The 21198-nt window shown below is 35.8% G+C and overlaps 3 protein-coding genes across 4 annotated transcripts in view; 1 reads left to right on the top strand and 2 right to left on the bottom strand.

The window, feature by feature from the left end:
- Nucleotides 1–14: 14 nt before the first annotated feature.
- On the bottom strand, nt 15–1384 carry LOC126375333 (N-alpha-acetyltransferase 80). Its single transcript, XM_050022275.1, has 2 exons — nt 1249–1384; nt 15–682 (listed from the first exon to the last, which is right to left on the bottom strand). Exons 1-2 carry the CDS (start codon nt 1253–1255, stop codon nt 75–77), a joined length of 615 nt encoding a protein of 204 aa, XP_049878232.1. The 5' UTR covers nt 1256–1384; the 3' UTR covers nt 15–74.
- On the top strand, nt 1155–9284 carry LOC126375328 (EEF1A lysine methyltransferase 1). 2 transcript variants are annotated; one of them, XR_007567554.1, is made up of 5 exons: nt 1155–1295; nt 1951–2109; nt 5019–5169; nt 6104–6507; nt 8827–9284. XR_007567554.1 is itself a non-coding variant. In XM_050022271.1 (4 exons), the coding sequence occupies exons 2-4, from the start codon at nt 1957–1959 to the stop codon at nt 6442–6444; spliced, it is 645 nt and encodes a 214-aa protein (XP_049878228.1). In that variant the 5' UTR covers nt 1155–1295; nt 1951–1956; the 3' UTR covers nt 6445–6731. The 2 variants fall into 2 exon arrangements, 1 of the variants encoding a protein (XP_049878228.1); XM_050022271.1 differs by lacking the exon at nt 8827–9284 and having other exon boundaries at nt 6104–6731.
- Nucleotides 9285–9332: 48 nt separating this feature from the next.
- The window catches only part of LOC126375348 (kinesin-like protein Klp98A), a 41948-nt gene continuing 30082 nt past the window's right edge, over nt 9333–21198 (bottom strand). The window contains exon 28 of the mRNA XM_050022295.1: nt 9333–20963. Within this exon, the coding sequence (XP_049878252.1) occupies nt 20928–20963 (36 nt within the window). The 3' untranslated portion in view covers nt 9333–20927. The remainder of the gene's footprint in view (nt 20964–21198) is intronic.

Raw genomic sequence — 21198 nt, 5'->3', positions numbered from 1 at the left:
AATTCAAATGCATTTTATTAAAACGACATAACAGGTTACACACTAAATTAGTATCAAAAATATAAAATTACTCACTACAAATACTTGAACATGAAAGTCTTGTTAGATTTAATAACGTTATTGTTTATTAAATTCTCGTTTCGTGGCATCGGTGGGGGCGGGGGCGCCGTCGAAGAGGCGGCGGTTTTGATTGGCACTGGAATCTCAACTTTATGGCTAATTTCTGTGGGCTTATAATTCGGTATGTGGCTACCGTAAATAGACACCGGTGGACAAATCTCGTAACCTAGTTTAGCGTAAAAATTCTCCTGTCCTTTAGTAGACAAGTGAACCATTTTTAATTTGAGGTTGTACTTACAATGCTCCTCAACTTTTCTCATGAGATAAGTACCTAATTTCTTACCGCGAAATGCTTTGCTTATAACTACGGTTTCTATAAAACAACTTTCTGGTATTGTCGGTATGGCGGTTAATTTACAATGCCCTAGAACTAACTTTTTGTCATTGATTAATATTAAACTTGTTGGTAAATCGTCACAGGAGGCTCTGAGAGACATCATCCTTGCAGTTTCACTCCGCGGCCATTCCTCGTTGATCATATCGCAACATTCTCTTGTGAACTCTGGATGCTTGTGAAGAAGTAATACTTGAAGATTATCAAAATCCATTTCTGTTATGTTCCCTGAAAAATATTATGTCGTCTCAGTGGTATAGTCCTAAGGTGAAAAAGATGCAATATTTACTTTTTACTATTAGTTGGTTAAAAATACTAAAAGCAGACAATTATTATATAAAATTGAACCTCAAACGGCACTTGCGCGGTGACAAAATATTATCTACGGGCTTAGCACCGTAAGCGCGCGACTCTTTCTCGCCTCTACATACGTCACCCGTCACTCTCTCACAGTACTGCACAGAGAGAGACAAATGATCTATGTCGCGGCGAGAAAGAGTCGCGTGCTTACGGTGCTAAGCCCGTTGGGGGCAACTTTTAATTCATAAGAAATAGTAGAAATAATATTTTGCCGCGTCGTGCTAGTACGGTTTCAGCTCTAGTAATTTCATCATACATACATACAGATTTTTATGTTGTAGATTCATATGGTAGAATTTAGAATTTGAAGCGGGCAATATTGTAGCTGTCAAATAAATCCGTACTGTCAAACGAAATCGAGAATTTCCACTTTATTTGCATATTTTGCGCTAATTCACGATAAAAAACATTGTTAATTCTTTGTTAAAACTTACCAGGCATCTTTTAGTTTTGTTTGTCCACGTCGAAAACCACTTTTGAGGTAAGTAAACGCATTTTAAGCGATTATTTTCGTGTTGTTCAGGCAGCGAGCGTACTCGCGTGCGCCAAGAACAGAACTAACCTAAATTTATATGTCAGTCGGGTATAAACATTCGTTCCCCTCTGTTTAACTTTATTTTGCGTAATATCGGTTACCTGAACCATCTAGATTGATTAGATAACAAGTAAAAATGTTTAATTCGACTGTATCCGGATGTATACTATTTCCTTTGCTTTAAAAAAAATAATTGTTGCGTCTCTGTCACACAGCTGGTTTTGGACCATAGTAAGAGTGGATAGCATAATATTCCTTTCTACTTTGGGTAATGTCAACAAAGTTTTCTCCATCACCCACCATCCATACAGAGTAGTCCAAACAGGGGATAAAGGATAAAAGGATCAGAAGAAGATGCAGAGTAGTAGATATTTTATTTTTTTAAAATGAGAAGGCAATGGAATTGTACCATACAGCCTAATCTGCAGTTTTAACTCTGTCCATATGGAACAAAATAAAATAGTGACTTTAAAACAAATATTTAATTTACTTAGTTCCTAAGGATCCATAAATTGCTTTTTAGCAGTAGGTCTGTCTATTGTGCCCACTTTTATTGTTCCTATGCTTTGATAGTGTACAATTTATTTTGTTGTATTTCTAGTAAAGGATGGAAGACGATGATGATGTGCCATCCCTCTCAGCGGAGACATTTGCAGCTCTACAGGAGTTCTACAACGAGCAGGCTCGGAGGCAGGAAATATTGAACCAGCTAGAGAGTAGTGACAAGCTCAAAGAGAATATATTATTTGATGAGAATTGGGTAAGATTTGTATTTTATTTTTAATAGATCATTATTTATTGCTTGTTACTAACCTCTATGGAACATGTCCGAAATATACTCTTTATTTTTTTTTTATAATGGGGGAAAAGTTGAAGGGGGTATTTTATTTTATTAAAATGTGTTATGTAGCACTTTAAGAATGTTAGAAAGAAACAGCTACAATGTATGAGATTGATTTTTCCTTCAAACCAATCTTTCAATCTTCGTTTTTTCTTTCATCTTGCTTGCAGCTTGAGGGTCAATTGCTTCCTTTTTGCCCCTTTAAGGGTGCTTTTCAGGATGTTTCTAAAAGCCTATTAAATTGAGCAGTTTTTAGAAATACTTTTAGGTATCATAACTACCTCATGTGTTGTGTGTGTGTTTTTCTTCAGCGAAGTTTTATTTTAGGATAGATATGAAAGAAATAAGAAATAAGAAAGAAATAGCGACAAAATAATGATTTCTGAAGTAAGGTAGAAATTCTTGAAAAATTTACAAAATGGGTCATATTATCCCCTTAACCGTAAATAATCGTTCAACATACATGGGGGTGTTTCTAGTAGCCAATGAGCCCCTCTATCAAATTTTTCATTATGAACATGAACCTCTGGGCCACCCTGTATATTGTGTATTAGTGATGTAACGAATATTCGCATTCGCGAATATCCGCAAATTTTTGAATATTCGCATTCGCATTCGCAAAATTTATGCGAATACTTAGCGAATGTTTTAATAATCAAAAAGGAAATTATTATAAGCATGCATATGAAATAATAATACAATAGATAACACTTAGATATTTTAAATCATACTTCTACATTCTAAATTAATGTCTTATTCATGAAAAAAGAACTTCAGAGATCTCATCAAATCTAACATTAATCAGCCTTGTTACAACTTGGTAAAGTTTGCATTCATTTAGTGGTATATTATTATTTTGCTACCATTTTTAAACAAAGTTTACAATTTCTATTTATTAAAAAACTAAACAATTACTTGAAACAAAATTATTTAAATGTCTAATGTATTAAGTATTTATAACCTTTGGCTTTAAATGTATATTTTTTCATTTCACTTTATATATCTGAGGAATTAAATATATTTATAATGAATGAAATATAATCTTAAAAAACAATACAACGAAAACTTTTTTAACTGTTTCTAAATAAACCTTTTTTTCAAAAACAAAATTATAATTATTTTTATTTAATTATAGATTAATACGATTAATAAGATTAATACTTGTTAATCTTGTTATGTTAACATTTGGTTTCAATTGCAAGTTATTTATATATGTATAAAAAAAATGATATAAGTAAGAAGGTACACAAAATATAGTTTTTCTAATAACATGTTGAATTATTACATTTGTTGTAATTTTTAATTCTTAATAATTAAATTGAAGCAATGGAATGTTAAATTTTAAAAATAAAAGTTTGGAGGCTCTTTCTCCGTGAAGCCTGTTTCGGTGAGGTGTGTAAAGTAGTCCAGCTCCACTGAATACTCTTTCACTGGGGACACTTGTGGGCGGAGTTACCAAATATTTTCTGGCTACTGGAGAAAGAATTCCATATTTGTTGCTATTTACTTTCCACCAAAGAAGTGGATCTTCTTCATTTTCAATATGTTTATCCAAAACATATTCATTAATATTTTTTTAAATTAATACTTCTAATGGATTTGGAATATCATTATCTAGTTCTTCCTCGCTTTCACTTGAGTCCATCATCATTTTCATAGTTTCTTTTAATGTCACAGATTTTTCTGAAAGACTGGTACTGGAGCCCAAGTTTTCATTATCCTGATTCCTTATTTTAGGACGCTTTGGCTTTGAACATGACGGCAAACTTAAGTCCTCATCTCCAAGTGAATCTAAAATATTTTTTATGACTTGATTTTTTGTTGAAGGATTTTTGAAGAATTTCGTTTTGTATCTAGGATCAATAAACGTTGCTGTAGCAAATAATATGTCGTTTTCTAAGTGAGAAAATCTGTGTCTCATTTCTTGTTTTAAAACAAGTATAGTGTTCCTAATGCACTCATCAGATGCATCATATTCATCAATCACCTTTTCCAGAGTGGCCAATAATGGAATCACAGATGATATGGAAACATTGGCTGCACTTAGTTCTCGAGTTATTTCTTCAAAAAGTTGAAGCAACGTTATCAATTTTTCCACAAGTAGCCATTCTTCTGAAGTTAGTTGTGAAATTTTGTGGCTGGTGGAAGCATAAAGGCACAGCGAATCTTTGTTTTTTAAAATGCGTTCTAAGCATGTAAAAGGTGCTATTCCACCTCGTAACACACTCTTGGATTATCTTGAGCTTTGGCTGATTAAGCTTTTCTTGTAGATTAACAAGTTCATCTTGAGCTACATTAGAGTGGTGAAAATGTGTCGCTTTCTTTTTACATTTGTTAATGGCTGCAATGATTGATTCTTGTGACTTAAGCCCTTCTTTAACAACAAGTTGGATTTGGTGCGATGAACAATCAATGTTTTTAATGCTCAATAAAGAAATACCTTTTTTCATGTTAGTGCCACCATCTCTTACAATACATAATACGTTTTCTTTGGGAATTCCCCACGATGACAACATAGTTTCTAACTTTTTTATATTTCCTCCTGTATGTCGCCCATCGTTGAATACTTCTGCTTTCAATACAATCATTTTTCGTTCAAAATTATTGGTAATTCCGTGACAAGTGAAACTTATACGAAACGTCAAACCTGTCAAACATTTTAAGCGCGCTTTTTTGACATTTTAAAATATTCGCATTCGTATTCGCATTCGCGAATGTTGAAGATAATTATTCGCAATCGCATTCGCATTCGCGAATGTGAAAAATCCAACATTCGTTACATCACTATTGTGTATACGTAAAATATTTTTATTTTTGTATCTTTTCAGCAACTGAGTCAGTTTTGGTACGATGAAGCTACGGTGCACTCACTAGTGAAGTTAGTGGACAAAATATTGCCCAACGGTGGGAAAGTGGCCCTCCTGTCTTGTCCCACACTTTTTGTGCCCGTCAAACGGCAGGTTGGGGAGAGAGCTACAGGTGAGGTGTCATAAATATACACTATTTCACAACTTAAGTCAAATTAGATACTTATTATAAAAAAAACAGAATTAAACTTTTCGATTGAGTTTAGAAATTTGTAGTGTCCTTTATCCTGGGGTTGCCACCATATTGATATTATAGAATAGAATAGAATTAGTTTATTATAAAAGGACGACGGATGTTTGTCGAAATGATCATAAAGTGGTGGTGGACGTCCTGGGGCCTGTTTAATAAAACTTACAAGTGTAAATTACAACGACAATTTGGTGTTCATTACGTAGCTAATATGAAACTGCAAAATATTTGTGATCACACACTCCGCAATGTACATCAAATTGTCATTGTAATTTACAATTGTAAGTTTTATTAAACAGACCCCTGATATAATAATATTGATTGATACGTACATAAACTTACGCCTATTTCCCACTAGGGTAAGCAGAGACTTTCCATTTGCTTCAATCCTGACATACTTCTCTTGATTCCTCCACATTTATCAATCGTTTCATACACGCACGCCGGTTCAGAGTAGATCTTACTGAACCTCTAAGGACAACTCTATATTGATTGATAGACATTTTGTTTGTACAAGCAGATCTTTGCTAAGTGCAGTAATAAAAAAAACTGATGTAAGAAAGGCTTATCCTGGCCAAAAAATGCCTGTAACGTTTTAACCCTTTTATTTTTAGGCGGATAAGAAAATGACAGAAATAATTAGGTTAGGTTAGGGTGTACGGTCACGAGCATTAATATGTATACACTTTGGTACCATGTCACATTAACTTTTTTGACAAATTGAACTGTAAGTCTCACTAAATGTCAAATATGTTAGTGCGACAGAGTCCTAAAGTGGGTACATTGTATTGCTCATGACTGTACCGGAATCACCGCCAATTTCTCTTTAAAAATCGGACTGTATTATCTGTTCCAGTGTCCCTCCTGGAGTTCGACAGACGATTTGAAGTCCACGGTCCAGACTTCATATTCTACGACTACAACTATCCAGACAGGCTGCCTCCCAACTTGGAGCAATACGACCTGGTCATCGCCGACCCCCCATTCCTCTCCGAGGAGTGCCTCACTAAAACTGCACAGACTATAAAACTACTAGCTAAAGATAAAATTGTCGTATGTACAGGTGCTATTATGAAGGCACACGTGGAGAAGTTGCTAGAGTTAAAATTATGCCAATTTCAGCCGCGTCATAGAAATAATTTGGCCAATGAATTCTCGTGTTATGCCAATTTTGATCTGGATGGAGTGCTGAGGTGATGATTGCTTGGGTTATGAATTATGATGTCGTTAAGTTAATTGGACTTCGATTTTTTGTCTTAACACGTTGAACGCTATGACGGACACCATATGCCCGCCGATGGACTTACCCCTGGGGCCACGCCAAAAATGTGAAAATTGTCCAAATATCGTAGAGACTTTTATGTGAATATTGTCTGGAAATAACTAAAAAATAATAGGCAGCTTAAGGAAAACACGATTTACTTACTCATTATTTTCCGAAATGTCAAACACCAATGTCTACCATTTGACATCTGTGCCGCAACCATAGAGATAGGAAATTATATGGAGGCGCCCTGTTCTACTATGTAAACATCATCTTATACAAATATGAGTAGTTTATGAAACAGGTCGTCAATAATCGTTTTGTCTCTTTTTTACTAGTACAAAATTTAATTTGGTAAAAGAGATAAATATATATTTGTTATTTCTAGTTATGGCAACATTTTGTGATGACGTCACAACAGCTGTAGGTACGTGCCATTTTTCGCCATTTTATGCGCTGTGTTTTGTGGTACTTCTGCTGTCAAGTAGCTGTTTATGAGATCGTATTTTGTGTTTTGCGGATAAATTACGAGGATTTGATTTGCTAAATCGAAGTTGAAGTTGAAAAAAGTGTTATTCAACATGTCCGTGTATTGTATTGTACAGTGTGGAGCCAGAAAGGACAGAAATCAACCGTATTTGTCACTTCATAGGTTAGTACCCCGTATTCATTGAATAATACAAACAATCCTATAGATTTTGATGTTACAACGCAACTGAGCCATGAATTTGCATTAAACCTTTATATATTTTGAGTAATTGTCATACTACAAACCGTATTTTTCTTTGTTTTCCAATATCTTTATTCGTCATAGTCAAATTAGTGTTGCGCCAATAATACTGGCTAAGAATACTAGTTATTACTTTTACGTTAACAGGTTTCCAAGAAATAAAAGCTTGAGAAGACGATGGTTAGAGAGAGGCTGTTGGTGTTTAAATTTATATTTAAATTTCAGCCTAGCTTGCATCATCTCACTACTGGCTAGATAGATAACATATTTGTATCATGTTATCACAACATGTTTATACTATCTATCATTCAACTACATATTATTATGTACTTAATATACTTAGTCTGTAACTATTATAATATATGTCGAAACAATTATGAGTTGTACAAATTTTATATAAATAAATGAAAGTTATCATTCATTTCAGGCCATCTTTCAATCCAAAATTGTCGACTGGATTTACTGAAACAGGTGATATTGGAAAACTAATCCACAGCTGCAACGTCGTCTGTGCTGCCATTGCCCGTACGTCTGTCTCATAAGCTGTACATGAAAAGGTATTTATCAAATAATTTTATATTTTTAACATGATATAGTATAATTCAACCAGGTACACAATGCACTTAAATCAGATATATTTTAGTACATACACTGTTTTAACATTATTATTAAACTTTATTTCAGTCTGTTCAAGAAGACGCGATGAAAAAATTAAAAGATAGCCAATTTGAAGAATATTATGGAAGATCTGCAGAATAAAAATCAAATAATAAAGGGCAAAGTGTATTGATGGAAGAATTGGCAGGACCGCAAGACTTTTTGAAAAGGCAGGTAAACAAATTTCAAGGTTTACCTTTGCCAAAGAAGTATTCCCAAGAAATAAGAAAGTTTGCTTTAACTTTACATTTTCTTTCTCCGAAAGCGTATAATAATTATATATGCAATGTGACTTGGTGTCACAAAGACAATTTCTAAACAAATTGACACTGTTTAGATTTGTATTTATTGTAAATATAATGTAGTTACGTAATAAATAATGTGTGAAATGAATACTTGCTAATAAACAGATTTACGTTATAATTTATGTTTCATTATACACTCCAGGTGGATTCGAATTGTGCGCAATAAAGAATGTAATATGTTATAGAGTTGTTAAGGAAACTACTTAGATAAATCTTGACTAAACCCTTTACAAATACAAATATACTTTATTGCACACAACATACCAAAAAGAACTTGTTTTACACAAAACATACACGAAAAATACAGTACACCACCTAATTACCCTCTACCTTCCCTTTCTGTTCTCTTATGAATACTTATTATTATAATGCTATACCTATTATTGGTCAGCAAAAATTTAGTATCGATCGCCATCGACTCGCAAAGAAGATGCTATACCTAGTAGGTACAAGTATGGTAATCCTAGTATTGAAACAGCTTGCAGCCCTAGTAAAGGCCGCCATTTTATGCGACGAAGTGGCACGTTTTTTTTGTAGGTATTTCCAGTCCATACTCTTATATGTCTATGGCCGCAACTCACTCGGCTAGACCATGAATTTTAGTCTGGCGTTCAACGTGTTAAAATACCAAACATCTGTTGTACAAGACTATCTAAAATATATAATATTTTGAAAGTCATTGTAAATGTTAATTCCGATACGTATATAGGGTTATGTTCAGTGACGTGTCGTTCCCAGGAATATTCCTACTTTGGGAATATTCCCGGCAGTAAAAAGGCGCAAAACCCATGTAAATAAAAACTTTTACTACCTAATCTTTAGGCAGACAAGACCAGGGGGGTTAAAATAGCCACATTGAAGCAATTAATCTAAGAAAGCAATATTGCTTTTTGACAGTTTGCATTGCGCACTTACTTTTATATGCGCAAATGTCAAATTGCAATATAGCTTTCTTAGATGAATTGCTTCGATGTGGCCATTTTAACCCCCATTTTAACAAGAAAGAACAATTTGAAAAAGAAAAGCCTGTGTCCTTACTATTAAAGAGTTCTTGCAACGGGAACATTCTCTCTTTGGGAACATCCCCGGGAACGACATATCATGTTATATATAAATAAAATAAAACGTCGATTTGTAAAACATTTCGCATTTTATTGTTCTCCTTAACAAAACTATTTATTTGTTACATTATGCTGGTTAACACTTATTAGTTCTCTCAAATTTGATAATAGTCTGCTAAAATATCCATTTGAATCCATAACAAATTATTTACGTTGGTTCATTCATTTCCCTTTATAAATTGTTATAGACAACTTAGCACGACATACTTTACAACTCCTGCAGGCCTAGCACGCTCACTGCGCGAGTAAATGTCAAAGCGCGAGTTGTCAAATTTGACAGGCGATTTAAGGTTCCTCGTTCACGCATCGACAGACCTCGGACACTTCATACAAACAACTTCGTTTTACACAGACACCACACATTGACGTTATCGTACACGCGCATCTGTGTGTGTGACGTCTGACACCTTACGAGTCAAGGTTAAACTATGTTCTAGGGGGGTGAGGTAAACCTAGCTCAGACGCTGGTGGGGAGCGGAGAGTTGCCGTTCTATACGTAGTATTATTCCTTATTCTATAGCATGGACTTCCTCGCGAATTGAATATAACAAGTTTGTCACACAATCTCACACACATGATGTTGAAAAAATCTCAGTCAATCATTTCCTTTGGAGTCCGACATCTTGAAAAATCGCGGACGTCCCGGAAGTCGCGCGTATCAAAGACCTCATTTTATCTCGCGTCGCGTCGCGCTTGCATAGCGTGCTAGGCCTGCTGAAGACGGGAATAAACGCACTTACAACATTGTGTATGACGCTATTAAGTCCGTTACAAGAATATGCCAAGCTAAAGTCGACTATAGCATAGGCGGATTCAGTGGGGTAGGGGGGGTCATTGACCCCCTGGGCAACAGGTGACACCTCCCCCAACGATATAAAAGCTGTATCCGCTCCTCTATAGGCAATAGTAAAAACTACCAAGGTACAATAATTGTGATGTTTAAGGCAGCAGGGGTTAAACATTAGAATATCACACACCACACACGCAAAAGTCTCAATATTCTAGGATTTATAATAAAACCTACAGATAATAAAAAGATTGCTAGTGGCACCATAGTTTCATATCAAATTTGGAACTGTTATGTTAGTATAATCCGCGGCGTACCTATATGTCGAACAAAAATGGCTGCCCTCCGCTCAGGGGGGTTAAAATGGCCACATCGAAGCAATTCATCTAAGAAAGCAATTTGACATTTGCGCATATAAAAGTAAGTGCGCAATACAAGCAGATGTCAAATTGCTTCGATGTGGCCATTATAACTCCCCTGATGGCGTTTGCGGGTTTGCGTTGTCATGGTTACGCGTCCCATCCTATGACCGGCCTTTACGAAAGTTGCTTAACTTCAACAATCGCAGACCGAGCGCGTTTACCGCTGCGCCACCGAGCTCCTCGTAATGGCTGTAACTATTTCATTTTTCAACAAATTAACACCACTAGTTTCTTTTTAATATTCGTAGGTCTAAAAGGGAAATGAGAACAAACCGACATATCTAAAGACTCATAACAAGATATTTATACATTTCATCACATTATACAACTTATGTTAACATCTTAAGTTGCCTTTTTCACCAGTCTTCATCTACAGGAAGTAAAATATTCTTTAAGAACACATATACATTTTGGGATATAAGACATAAGCTATCAACTATACAGGGTATTAGTGACATCGTAACGAAATAGAGGGATGATTCAGACCATGATTCTGAGTTGATATCAAGTGGAATTGTCGCAAAAGTATGGAACTGAAAATAATAAAAAAAAAACCACAAAAATTTTCATGAATCAGCTTGATATTAACTCAGAATCATGCTGTGAATCACCCTCCTCAGTATTCGTTACGGTGTCACTAACACCCATACGTACTTGTATAGGTACATGAAAGTACTTGTATGGAGTGTAAGTGACATCGTAACGAATATTGAGGGGGATGATAAAAGTAAAATATTAAAAAAAAACACTAAAATTGTCATGAATTTTCCGACAGGAAATTCTGCTTGATATTAAGAATGATGAGCTGAATGATCCCCTTCGGTATTCGTTACGATATTACTAATACTCTGCATTCCCAATTGGGCCAGTCAGATGCAAGATGAACAGAGTGTCCATGTCTTACTGAGCTTTCGGTTAGACCAACGCGATAGTCAGTGAGCTGTGCCGTATCTAGTGCTCGGGCCACAGCCAACTGTGTTAGTGAAAGTGAAAGTTCGGGGGTCGAACTGGTCCCCGTTCGGGAAACAAGCGACCCAGGACCACAGAGACTTAACTTTTAGGATATGATTAAAGTATACTAAAAGCATATCTTAATGTTGAAAAGAGTCGGCGCAACAATTAGCTACTTGACAGTTCTCAGATAAGTATTTTAAAAATTACAAACGATTATTTTATACCTCTTAAAAAATATATTTTCTCGAAAAAGCTTTATAAAATAATAGAAAAAAAATATTATTTTTCAATTATTTGAAATTTCGCGCGAAAACGCTCGGTCACGTGACATTTCGCCTAGTGACGTCACATTTCAACAAAGAAACTGTCAAACGTAACTTGAAACCTGACGGATAGTTTTTGATTATTTTATGAAATGTGACGTCACACGAAGATCAATCATGGCCGCCCGTGTTTCGGGTCTTGTAATGCACAGATAAAAAACCCATTCTTATTTTGTAAAATAAAATCTTAATAAAAAAATATTGGATGATATATTTCATATTTTGTTACAACTGTCAAGTGGCTAATTATGTCCTAGTTTTGTGAGGTTTTAACGTGAGATGTGCCAGTGAACTGCCAAAAGTAATTAATGTCTTATCAAGCATTAATTTTAAACAAAACTTCGCACATAGACTTACGTCTATTTCCCGTAAAGACGTCTAGAATGGTATCGAGTCGAGCAACCACCCACTTAATTTTTACTTATTTTGACAGGAAATACTAGCTGCGTCTCTTTCTAGCGCGTATTGTAAGTGAAGGACAGACTATGTAATAGCTGCCAAACTGAAATTAGGTTATGTTTGCGTGTGCCCGAATAGGCCAATAGATGTAGATAACAATTTTTATTTATTTTATTTTTTATTTACAATCGTTGTACTGTTACTCGTACATTTTTAGAGCATTTCTGAAACCCTGGTAACGAGAGCTTTCGAACAGTGAAAAAGGCCATTGATACAATATTTATTAAACACATTTGAATGGACATTGGTGCTGATTTCAGAGCACACCATCTAATTTCATTTTAAGTTATACCTGTCATTTTCTTATCCGCCGAAAAGGAAAGGGACGGGTAATCAAAGGCATAAAACTTATGGAACACCTAAATTTTAGGCACATAGAACCCTCTGAAAATTTTTGCATAGGCCAATAACCCGACAGAATTAAGTTGACAGCACACGTCAAACGGGTTTCATATCAGCGACATGCCTATTTGATTCACCCGGGTTGTCCATTCACTCATTCAAATCAATCATCCGTTCCTTTCGCTTTGCGTGGATAAGAAAATGACAGGTATAACTCAAAATAAAACTAGATGTAATCAGGAATCAACCATTTTAAATTTAAATTACAATAAATTCATCTCCTATTATTTTATAATAAATAATGTCATATTTTTACACTCATTCATTGTAATATTCTTAATGCTAGATGAAGAATTGGTGGTTAAATATATGCTAATTGATTTTTTTATACGAATATATATTCAAAACACTGTTCATATCGGATGCTAAACTCGCACAGGACGGATCAACTTACACTGGGCGATTAACAAGTTTGCACAACTGTCCAGCATAAGTTGGTTTGACTCGCTCGAGTTAGCGTTCGGCCTTACTGTCATACATTTTACTACTATATTGTCTTATTAATAAGGGACTTTCCAAGCTACGTTTCGAAAAAAATAGATGGCGTTGTACTGCCATATAATGTACCCACTTTAGGACTCTGTCGCACTAACATATTTGTCATTTAGTAAGACTTACAGTTCAATTTGTCAAAAAAGTTAATGTGACATGGTACCAAAGTGTATACATATTAATGCTCTGGCGTTATACAGTCATGAGCAATATAATGTACCCACTTTAGGACTCTGTCGCACTAACATATTTGTCATTTAGTGAGACTTACAGTTCAATTTGTCAAAAAAGTTAATGTGACATGGTACCAAAGTGTATATACATATTAATGTTCGTGACCGTACAGATTTAACGTAATAATTACCTATTTTCTCATTACTCGGGCACATAATTTTACAAAAATATAATGCAATGGCAGAGGATAGAATTATGTTGCTACCTATATTGGTCCCGATTCCTGCAGACACCTCCTAATTTTACTTTAAGTTTACCTGTCATTTTCTTATCCGCCGAAAAGGAAAGGGTCGGATGATTGACAGCTCTTAATTTTAGGAAGAATGAGTAAGTGAATGAATAACCCGGGCAAATCAAAAAGGTATCTCGCTGGTATGAAAACCGTTTGACGTGATTCTGTCGGGTTATTAGCCAATGTAAAATTTTTAAACGGTTGTTTTAGATTTGTGCTTAAAATTGACGTGTGTTCCATAAATTATATGCTTGTCGATTACCCGTCCCTTTCCTTTTCGGCGGATAAGAAAATGACAGATATAACTTAAAATAAAATTAGATGGTGTTTACAGGAATTAGCACCATTGTTTCTCTTTATTTTGATCAGAATAATAATGGGTGGAAGATGTGTTGTGCCTGGGTGTAATAACAAGGGTCATCATTTATACCCAAAAACAAAGATAAAATATGCAAATGTCTGTTATCCATGGAATTAAAAGGTTAAACGAAGGCAACTCTTCCCAGCGCCATCTATATTTTTTTGGGTAACCTGGAAAGCCTCTCATTGTTAATGATAGGAAAACTTAAAGTGCAATAATTTGTACTAAATAAATTACACACACATGTCTTTTATGTGCAAATGTACAAATGTACTAAACCTACTTTGGAAATAAAATATTACAATATTTTTACATACATTTATATCATAATACAATATGTACCGTTGAAAAAATATATGTATAGAGAATTTTATAATATCAATGGATAAACTCTTTAGCTACTTGTTTCGAATATTCAGTGCTATCTAATTTTTTTTTCTTATTTTTTTAAATATAGAACTAACTACAAGGCATCCTACACAGGCGTTCAAGCCTTTATTTTAAAAGAAAAAAAAAGGGAATCTAATAATTGGACAAGGACCTAACCTATAGTTTTCAGTTTTTTTTAAACTTCTCTTTTTCGTAGTTGGGTAAAATTATAAACCCACTTACGATCAAACATTAGTTCCTAATATAACTAAAGTAAAATCCATTATTCCAAAACTCAAATTAAAAACATTACATCCAAACAGAAGCGAAAATTTCAACCAATCAGACAGCGCTTTCTTAATTTCGAACGTCGTGATTGGCGGATAGCAGTAGCCCACGATGATCTAGTACGCATGCGTAATGGCTTTCAGACAAAGCTCACAGAAGCGATACCGTCGCGAGCGTGAAAAGGAATAGTATTTAACTAAATATTTATTTATTAGTATGACCTTTGCCCAGCAGTGGGACACAGGCCACATCTGGGTATATAAGAGGCCTATATGGTACAAGTTATCATAGAATGCAATGATACCATGCCTTAGTCCTTTCTTGGAAACAATATTTTTCAGAGGTCTTTTTTATTTAGAGATATTGGTAGTTTAAAAATTAGGCATTTTAGGCCTGTTTTAATATCTATCATTATAAAGAAATAAATTCAAAATAAAAAAAACTTCCGCAGTGGAGCAGCGTGGTGGAGTATGCTCCATCCGGTTGAATGATTTGACATAATACGTATATAGGCTATTTATGTTTATGTTTAGAAAAATAAATTACTAGCTTTTACGCGACCGCGTGGCGATCTTTTTATTCATCCCCTTTTCATCCCTTTAGGGGATGAGTTCCGGTAACAAACAGTCACTTTCGCGTTTATAATATTAATTCGGATTATTTTGAAGAAAAATACTCAAAATCAAAGAACATTCTACGATAACTTGTCAAACTTGATTTTAACCCTGTTTAGTGCGGTAGAAAAATAATTAGACCTAGAACTATTTTTGTGCTAAAATAGAACTGTAGTACGTACATTGTGGAATCTAATTATATTGATGTATGGTCCAGAAAAACACGTAGGCAATGAAGGGTTAAGTAAGTGAGCAGCTTAATCTGTCAAATACTACGTAACATAAACACAAAAAAGTAATTCAATTAATACGTAATTATTATCACAACCATATCAAACATGTTAATATTCAACTACTTATTTGTCGCAAAATGAATTCTAAATTGAAAAATCTAAACATAAAAATGATTAAATTATATGTCTAAATTGGCTTTATTGACAAATCTCTTCCAATCAATGAGCACTGTTGATAAGTGTTGCCATTAAGAAAAAAATATTCAGTGGAAAAATATTTAAGATTTATAATAATAACAGGCCCTACCAGTATCAGTATATCTTATAGGGAATGCTCGATCGCCATTTATTGGGGTTATAAAGTTCATTACAATTAATTCCGCCATCTTGGCAAAATATTGGTTTTATAATTATAACTTTCAGCACTAAATTGTAAATTGACGGGGTTTTAATACATTAGATCCATATAATAAAGAAATCATGTTTGAAATATTATAAATTAATACAAAAAAATGAATTATAAATTAATTACAAATCATTGCTCGCCCGGAAAATTATTAACTGGCAACACCAACGATTACATATTCAACATTACCATTTAAAAATATTACTAAGCGTAACATTTTGGAGCATAACGGGCGTTTGAAAAATTAAAAAAGTAAAGAAAAGAATAAACATTGTAAATAAATCGAGTAAGTAAATATCCATTCATTCTTTGGACAGAAAATTATTAAATTGATGTTTTTTTTAGTTACACTAATAATAATAATAAATAAATCTAACGTTAACAATAAGTAATAAATGTACAAACCGGAACGACGTCAAACTATATTGCAAAACAAATAAAATTAATAGTTCTACACTAGAGCGAATTTTATAAGAATCGAAATCATCCTTAACCAAATTACTAAACACTTATCGATTTCACATTATAGTGAAAGAAATTTCAGCCTCTTTTTGAAAAATCAAATTCTGATGTGATTTTGTTTTTAATTTTGATGGGTTTTCTCTTGGCCCCAGACTTGGCTGAAGGCGTAGACGAGGCCTAAGATGGAGCTCGCCCAGAAGCTGCCTGTTCACTCTGGCCTTGAAAGCACCCAGGTTATATGCATTTGGAAATACAGAAGACGGCAGAGAATTCCACTCGTTAGCAGTGCGCATTTTTGTTAACAAAACCTCGCAATAAATAAATAATAATTATTATTTGTTTTTCCGCAAATAAATGATGATTGATTGAATAGACAAGCCCGTTTCAATCCAGTTGTAGTCTCAATATTTCCTTGGAATGAAATTGGGTATCTGACCGGGTCAAAGATAAATTATAAAACGCTAATCAAGAGATAGAAGCCAGTACAAGATGTTCAAAAATAAATCTCATTTTACTTTTCGACTTATATTCGAATTTTATTTATGAATTAAGTAACAATGAGTACGACGTTTGACCGCTTTTATTGATGACGTCACAGGACGGTATTTCCATACAAAATCCAAAGAAAACTCGTGACGTTTCGTAAAACGTATCTCATTTGACTGGGTTGTCAAGTAGCCTATTAGCCCGCATACTCCATACCCCCTCCGGTTGATTGAGGGGAGGCCTGTGCCCAGCAGTGGGAGGTATATAGGCTCTTTATGTTATGTATGGAATTAATTGAAAGAAATCGTGGTTTTGTTGAAAAAAATTACATCAGACTGTGATTTTTGAAAAACGATAATTGGAGCGCAAAGATTGATCCAAAAAATACTCGCCCTAGTGGAGAACCAATGTTTAATATCACATTAGAAATGCTAACACTAATCCTAATACAAGAAGCTGCATCGTAGATGGTAAAATATTTTTATTATTAAGTATAAATATTGCACATATTTCAGTATAATAAATACCTCAACCGGAGGGGGTATGGAGCATACTCCATCACGCCGGTGGTGCACCGCGCCTTGTGGCTCTGCTCACCCTCTTAGGGAGTTATGCTAGCCGCAAGTGTAGCATGGTAGAGTATTTTTCGTATCCATATCCCGTGACGGTTGATTGAGACGTCCCACTGCTGGGAACCCTGCGCCCAGCAGTGGGACGTGTATCTACGTTTATGTTGTCCTGTAGCAGGCAGGATACAAAATAAATGTTTTTTTTTTAAATTATTTTTTCTTTTTGATTGACCTAGTAATGGGTCATTCATGGTACATACATAAACTGACGCCCGTACTCCCTAAGGGGATGAGCAGCGTTGTGGAGTATGCTCAGTAGCCCCTACGGTTGATTGAGGGGAGCCCTGTGCCCAGCAGTGGGACGTATATATGCTGTGCTTATGCGAGTTACCCTAACGCACGAGTGAGTGCTATAAAAACAAAAATCATGGTCATATTAGGTACATAACATATTCTTCCATCTACCAGGCAGCTTCAGTGCCACTAAGCTATATTTTAATTATAGAATTCATTCATTTACTTACAAACTACCTCTGTCGAGCAGAGAACGTCATAACACACGGAACTCGCCACGGGCATACCACACTTTGGGTGCTGGAGAGGGGGTCAAAAAGGCCACATCGACGCAATTCACCTGAAAAGCAATATTGCTATTTGTCATTTGTTCATATCGCGCACTTACTTTCATGCGCATGCGCAAATGTCAAATTGCAATATTGCTTTTGATGTCGCCTTTTTAGACCCCCAGATTATTTTCTAAGAGATACATAGGTCAACAGATAAAGAATTAAAAAGAAATTACCTTTTTTCGGCGGTCAAACATTGAATGTGTTCAACCTTCGTTTACTTTTTAAAGAAATCGTGTCCACTTTTAAATTACATTTGAAGAAAAAATAAAAAGTTGTTTCGAAAGAAAAAAATACGTTAAAAGAACAATTTGTACCAGAAAATTTGAATCATCATCATCATCGGCCCGTTAACGTCCCCACTGCTGGGGCACGGGCCTTCCCTATGGATGGATAGGGAGATCGGGCCTTAAACCATCACGCGGGCCCAGTGCGGATTGATGGTTATTAACGACTGCTAATGCAGCCGGGACCAACCGGGCCGGGAAAATTTGAATAAAGAATCGTTTCAGTTAATCGAGAGAATTTCCATCGAAATATTTATACCCTTGTATCTCTTAGAAAACAGTGAAACATATTGAAAACGAGAAAGTCCTAACTAACATAAAATACCGAGCGCGTCTGAGCTTTATGCAACCATGTTGTAACAAAGTTCAAGTGGCTACGCAAAAGACGGTTAACATTGCATCGAACTCTAGCGCTAAAGGAAGACTTAAGGCTAAGCTATCGATTGCACAAAATATACAGACAAAATCACAACAAATACTTAATTAACGTCATATCCTGTGATAACAAACTGACAGTTTCAATCAGAAACGAAATGTGAACAAAATATAATTTTATTGCGAAAAATATAGGTACTGCCTTGTCTGTGTAGGTGTTTCGAAAATCGTTAGTTTGGAGTTGACCGTGTGATTTATATTTCCATTCATTTTTAGTCAATCATTTTCATTTCGGTATTATTATAATCATTATTTATTGCCTTCTATGTATTCTTCTTCTTCTTCTATAGTGTGGGTTGTGAGGTGAATTACCAACCTCAACAACCCTGGTGTCAGGGTTACTATTGAGCCGCCAATTGCCCCTGTCATGGCTTATGTAACGATTACTTACTTACATTAGTAAGCATTAGTAAGCAGTATATTTCCCCAGCGGGATTCAAACCCGGGACCTCCGGATCGTGGGCTCAACGCTCAACCACTGGACCATGGAGGCCGGGTTTGAGGTCCTGGCTTCGAATCCTGGTGGGGACATAACACAAAAATCACTTTGTGATCCCTAGTTTGGTTAGGACATTACAGGCTGATCACCTGATTGCCTGAAAGTAAGACGATTCGTGGTTCGGAAGGCACCATAAGCCGTTGGTGCCGGTTACTATTTACTGCTGTAAGTACGTAGCCGCCACATGAGCCATGAGTAACCCTGGTAATCCACCTCACAACCCACACGATAGAAGATCAAACCCGGACCCCCAAATCGTGATCGCGAGTTTTTGATATAATAAATATCCAAACCGAATAAACCCACAACACATCCCCAACTCAAACATCCATCAAAACAGCCACAGAGTACAAGACACAACGAAAAAGAACAAAAGTCGAGGACAATCTCAAATGTTAGAAAGGCACCCGGCGCCATCTATCGACTACTACTGCTAACGGGGGAACTTTAACTAGGGAGAGTGCTTCTAGGCGTAAGGGCTAGACTATGTTTATAGGATGATCCATTTGACGACAGGACAGAAATAACAGAGCATCCCGCTTGCACCCCGGAAGAAGTCGGCAGAAGTGTATTGTATATACAGTCATGAGCAATATAATGTACCCACTTTAGGACTCTGTCGCACTCACATATTTGACATTTAGTGAGACTTACAGTTCAATTTGTCAAAAATGTTAATGTGACATGGTACCAAAGTGTATACATATTAATGCTCGTGACCGTACACCCACGCCAGAGATGAACATGGGTTTAAGTATCTGACAGCCAAGCAAAGTTGAATTCAATTATCATACAATTCGACTGAACTTTGCTTTTGTTTATTTTTTATTTGTAAGGTGGTATGTGTCTACTACACCTGTGTTATTTCCTTCGGGGATACATGCGCAATGCTGTGATGCGTTGTTGCGTACGCACGAATCGAATTCGCGCGAAAACGCATCTCTGTCTCAAATACTACTCTGACAGTTGACGAATGAATCATCCCAAGACAAAGGATCATTAAAACTTCGGTCTACGTCAACCCTGTTTTTATAATTCGTTCGTTATGTTGATTATATTATACTCCTGAAGTTTTTAAGCTGTAGAGTAATTTGCACACAAAGCATGATTAAGAGTTGATCCTTTATTGACCACAGATCGTCGAGGAAATGATTTGTTTGAGTAAAATACGATTGATTCTCGTGGCTTTAACCTCGTAATATCTACACTTCTAGACACAATAGAAGATCATTCAGTCTTACGACTTCAAGCGCAAAATACTCAACAGTTTAAACGATCAGTAGTTTCACTTCCAGATAATCTCACAGAGACAAAGTTACTTTCAGATTTACATCAACCTCTCGTCTGATACACGATACGATGCGCATCCCGCGTCCTATTTGGGATTGTAAGGATCTGTGTAAACGCGCCATATTGGTTGCGTTGCATAGAAATACACCAAAAATAGGAACACTCGAACGGAACAACCTTAAAAAGAAACAAAAAACTCTACAGCCTAGCTCCCCCCTTCCCCCTACCTGCGCCTCCTGGCCGCGCACAGGTACAGCAGCAGCAGCAGCAAAAGCAGCACCTGTACCGCCAGCAGCGCAGCCGCCGCCGCGTGCTTCACCAGGCCGCCCAGGGCCTCCGCCAGCGCCCGCGCCGCGCCGAGCTCCGACGTGTATCATCCTGTGCCGCACTTGCCCGATTCGAACACGCCCTAGAGGAATAGAGTAAGAATCAGAATCATTTATTCAACGTAATTCATGAAATCTTCCAGCAATTCGAGCTGTACAAGGGAATATAAATAACTGCACGCTGGAAGATGATGATGAAGGCTACCAATGCTGCTATATTCGCAGCGGAATGAAGATTTCCTGTCGACATGAAAAGAAGGGTGTGCCAGATAGCACAACTTTCTATAGAATTTTACCTATTTTATATAGTCTTTTATT

Source organism: Pectinophora gossypiella, chromosome 18 (assembly GCF_024362695.1).
Source record: "Pectinophora gossypiella chromosome 18, ilPecGoss1.1, whole genome shotgun sequence".
NCBI classification, from domain to species: domain Eukaryota; kingdom Metazoa; phylum Arthropoda; class Insecta; order Lepidoptera; family Gelechiidae; genus Pectinophora; species Pectinophora gossypiella.
Note: the sequence above shows the minus strand (reverse complement) of the source record. Positions and strands in the feature narration are given on the sequence as shown.